Source organism: Trachymyrmex septentrionalis, unplaced genomic scaffold (assembly GCF_001594115.1).
Source record: "Trachymyrmex septentrionalis isolate Tsep2-gDNA-1 unplaced genomic scaffold, Tsep1.0 scaffold71, whole genome shotgun sequence".
In the NCBI taxonomy this organism is placed as follows: Eukaryota; Metazoa; Arthropoda; class Insecta; order Hymenoptera; family Formicidae; genus Trachymyrmex; species Trachymyrmex septentrionalis.
The window spans coordinates 1569712-1574445 of record NW_017305895.1 but is presented as its reverse complement, the minus strand read 5'-3'; the positions used below and the strand labels follow the sequence as shown (position 1 = coordinate 1574445).

The following is a 4734-nucleotide window of genomic DNA, read 5'->3' as shown; positions in this document are numbered from 1 at the left end:
TGTGTGTGTGTGTGTGTGTGTGATTTATATGGAAATCCGACACTGAGCTATATTGATCGTGATTTATAACAAAGTCACTGAAAAAACAATAATTTATATATTTATTTTTGTTTATTTAAAATTTATGAAAAAAAAATAAAATTTTTTTAAATTCTTGTCAAAATTTTAGCATCTCATGGAAAAAACTTTTTTGCTTTATGGCGCTCAAAATATATATGATTTATTATGCTTTATTTTAAATGTAGAGAAATTTTGTTTAAACAAAGTAGAGAATTCAGTTTGCTTTGAAGATCAATTAGATATATTATGTTTATTTAATTAGGATTCAGTTTACACTTTTATGTGTGTTAGACTAGATATTTTATTATATGTTAGAATGTTCTTTAGAATCCAAAGTGGTAATTATTCTATATACGTGAGAGCCATTATATTCGTTACATTTAGATTCGTCAAAACGAATATGTATGAACGGTACTCGTCGCGAGAGTTTTATCGTATTTATCGTTACAGTTGCGAAATTTACGTAAGAGAAATTGTCGCAAGTTTTATCTATATTTCAGATTACGAAAAAGATTTCTGAATTATTGAATAACACACATAGGTCATCTACTAAAAATACATCCAACGAGATTGTCCGGGTGCTTCTCAGTTTCTTAACCACGCGAAATCGCAGATTTCGTAGACAAATCTTGGTGCATCTTCTCGTATAACGTCTTTATTCCTACAACAATCCGCATTAATTCGCTAGTTGTGCCTGAATAGAGAATGTGTGCAAGACGTTTCATTTGCACATTTACACCTTTACACCTATAAGCATGATCTATTTTCGGTACGCGATATGAGAGATCGGTGTGGGAGAGTACACGACGTGTGACAACGACGCAAATAAGTCGCCTAAGAACCGTTCACTTTTAAAGATCCTATTGGTCCCGAAACAAACGATCCTATTGACCTCCTAACGTGATCATTTAGTTTTCGCGAAACGTAACTGTGCATATGTGTAATTAATTATGTGTACAACGCAACGATTGATTCGTAGAATTCTACTTTTAATAAACTGAAATTTATAATCAAGCGATGGTGGTCTCATGATACACGCAGGGATACATGCAATTATGGCCTTATTACTTAATTAAAGAATATGTCTTCTGACATGTGTTTAATTATGTAACGAAGCTTTGGTCGTCTTTCATCACTTGACCCTGTCCGGATAAGAACAATTATAGCACGTAGGCACGCATGCATCGACGCGTGCGTTAATGTGAACTTCGTGCTAAGGCACTTAATCTTGAAGAGGAAAAATTCAATCAAAAGTGGAGAAGGAAGGGAAGGAGATTCATTCTCCTACATATACTTCGATAAGCCACGTGTATGATTAAACAATTTAAATGACTTTGAATGTTTGCAATTGTAATTATTCCGATAATTCGATAATAATTTTACGTAATGAAAAAGTGTCAACACATGCTCATAGATAACGATTATTTGTTATCAAAGATCATCTAATAATTGTCGTTTAATAATAATAATAATATACAATTTGTACACGTGGTATATAGTAATAAACATATATTTGATATTCTAATGATAAGAGACATGTGCGAGGAAACACGTGGATTCTTGTCACGATGGTGGCGTATTGTTATTATTCGCGGGTATCCAAAGAATGTGAGTTAATAGAAGTATACAAATATAATTAATTTTATAATGTTTATACGAAAATGTTTAAAAGTCTTTGCTAGAAAAATGAGTTGACTTTGAAATAGATTAGAAGTACGTTCAGTAATTTTAAAACACTTGTACATATATTTGACGTTTTTGAAAAAATAGATTAATCAGTTGCTTCTAGTATACGTTCTCATATATGTTCCTTATATATTTTTATTATGTATTTTCTGCTGTCTTTACGAAATCTGAATTAAAAATTTTTTTTTATTTTACTTCTGATCTTTTATTCCAGGATACATTAGTAAAATCCGTGCTCAAGCAGCAACCATATGGTGTGAACATACTGACACAAAAACCAGATTCTCAAACGCTTTTCTCGAAAGTATTTACTCATCTATATTTTGTATTAAGCTCCAAGAATCATGATTATCCAAGGGTTACAGAAACAGTAAGTTTTACTTTCATGTACTCTCTCTCTCTCTTATTGAATTTGGATTAAATAAATCTCCACTATTGTTAAACTTGCTCTCGATGTAGGTCTTGAACGATGAAAAATTAAAAGAGGCCATCAAATTAACTGCATTAGAAACAGCTAATCATGAGGGTTGCAGCGAGGAGAAAGCGTTCGCAAGGGCGAAAGCCAGAGCCAGGAGCATACTCCTGCAAATGGAGAGCACTTGTAGCAACATTTTTATTAAAATAGTCGTGTGGTTGATCTACAAATTGTTGCCCTGTTTTATACAATCCATCGTCGTTATACCCTCTCAACTGGAGATGCTGAAGCAGGCGAGTAATACTGGTTTGCCGCTCGTAATGTTGCCCCTGCACCGCAGTCACTTAGATTACGTAATGGTCGGCTTCCAAATGACTATGAATAATATAAGGGATCCATTGATCGCAGCGGGGGATAATTTGAGGATGCCATTTTTCGGGTAAGCTTAAAATTTAATATAAATCTTGTTCTATGTTTTAGGATCTTATTTAGTAACATTTATGAGGATATATTTACAATACATTCAATATCGATTGACAGATGGCTTTTGAAAAATCTGGGCGCTTTCTACATCAAACGTCGCATCGATCCGGTAACAGGACGCAAGGATCTTCTTTATCGCGCAATTCTTCAAACATACATCATGGAGAATCTTCGTGCTGGACACAACATGGAATGTTTCATAGAAGGTGGCCGCACAAGAACGGGTAAACCTTGCATGCCAAAGAGTGGTATCCTGAGCGTCATCATCGACGCATACATGGATGGCACTATTGAGGATGCGTTTCTAGTACCTGTAGCGATTAATTACGAACGATTGGTAGACGGAAATTTTGTTAGAGAACAGTTAGGGCAACCAAAGAAAATGGAGACTTTCACGTCGACGATTAAAGCTGTGTGGTCAACATTAAGGGGCCGTTATGGCATCATCAAAATCGATTTCTGTCAACCGTTTTCCCTCAGGGTAAGAGAGAAAGATAATTTTTCTCAAATCAAATTGATTCGCATCGATAAGTTGAGACTTTTAATGTGGAGAAATGATTTTCAACAGGAAATGGTAAAGGCTTTTCAAGCTCAGCAAAATAAATTGGCTCTAAAAACTTCAGAAGGATATTTAAAATATACTATGTCGAATTCATCTCTTTACGGTACAGATGTAGTTGTGGAGGAACATCGACAAATGGTAGATAGCATCGCTAGGCACATTGTGTATGGTGAGTCAAGATGATTATTAGCATTGTTTATGTTTTTTGTTATGAAGTAAATATATCTTATTGATGATATAGAAATATTTTTGTCGATTGTGAAATTATGTCTTTATTATAATTTTTCAAGAGATGAATTTGAATTATCATCGTCTAATTGTTTTTAGATTCGTCAACATCTATGCCGATTATGTCAACGAATGTTGTTGCATTTTTATTATTAAATAAGTTCAGAGACGGTTGTACGTTAGACAAACTGGTCGAAGCGTTTGATTCGATAAGACAAGAGTTGGAATTTAGTGAAAAGAACATAGCGTTTTGCGGGGAGAGTGTTGATATCATTAATCATGCGGTTGGTAGACTACAAATAAAATGATCTGGTTATGAGAAAAGAACTAGAAACTTATTAATTTTTGAATTTGTAGTTGGATATCTTAGGACCCGGCCTCGTAATGCAACAACGACAAGAAATTACTGAAGCCATTGAAGGCAATCAATCCTATAAATCAAACGTCGTCATAGCAATCCGTCCCATATCAATTCTTCCAAATGTGATCGAATTATCATACTATAGCAACACTATGCTGCTATATTATATTATGGACAGTATAGTAGGTAAGACACATGAAGAGAGATCGACAAGCAGCTGGTTAAGCTGAAAGGTTATTTCATCTGCAATCTGAATTATTTTACACAAATAAAATTGTACTCAAATATTTTCGAAATAAAGGAAGGTATTTCTTTTGTTGAATTATATATTTTTAAACAAATTTTTTTTTAGTTTTGTGTTCAAATTTTAATTTTTATTAAATAGAAGTTTTGACATAAAAGACCTAGATTGCAAATGAAGGAAATAAAAATATGATTGCAGAGAGGGTTAATTTTAAAACATTGTTATATTTTCAGTAACAGCTCTGTATGCTGAATTGCAGTCTCAGATTAACGATCCAATCGCGATCGCTGAGAACAATATTACTGTGTTGCAAAACAATCTGCTCGAGCGGGCGCTCAAGTTATGCGACATTCTTAGGTATGAATTTATTTTCTGCAGGCCCTGTCAAGAATTGAGAGACGTAGTCCTTGAAACAATACAGAATATTTCGCACAAAGGCATTATTACCCAGAAAGAGGTACATTTGTTTTTATATAGATTAATTAAATAATTTATTTAAGTTATGTATAGTAATAAAAAAAATAATTGACAGGAAGTTTATCTAGAGAATGAACTTTGGAGCAAAAGATACGCTCAAAATTTTGATGACAGTTCAGACGAAGAGTACTCGAGAGAACGGGAAATCCGGAAGATTGAATATAAAGTAAATTATTTTTCTTAGATTTTTCTTGGTATTAATAATATCTATGTATCAA

At 33.4% G+C, this 4734-nt stretch overlaps 1 protein-coding gene across 1 annotated transcript in view; it reads left to right on the top strand.

The window, feature by feature from the left end:
* LOC108753731 (glycerol-3-phosphate acyltransferase 1, mitochondrial) overlaps nt 1-4734 on the top strand; it is a 31438-nt gene that overhangs the window by 26111 nt on the left and 593 nt on the right. Inside the window, exons 4-11 of the mRNA XM_018495592.1 lie at nt 1961-2116; nt 2206-2600; nt 2702-3125; nt 3213-3375; nt 3534-3718; nt 3792-3981; nt 4273-4496; nt 4572-4686. Of these exons, the coding sequence (XP_018351094.1) occupies nt 1961-2116; nt 2206-2600; nt 2702-3125; nt 3213-3375; nt 3534-3718; nt 3792-3981; nt 4273-4496; nt 4572-4686 (1852 nt within the window). The remainder of the gene's footprint in view (nt 1-1960; nt 2117-2205; nt 2601-2701; nt 3126-3212; nt 3376-3533; nt 3719-3791; nt 3982-4272; nt 4497-4571; nt 4687-4734) is intronic.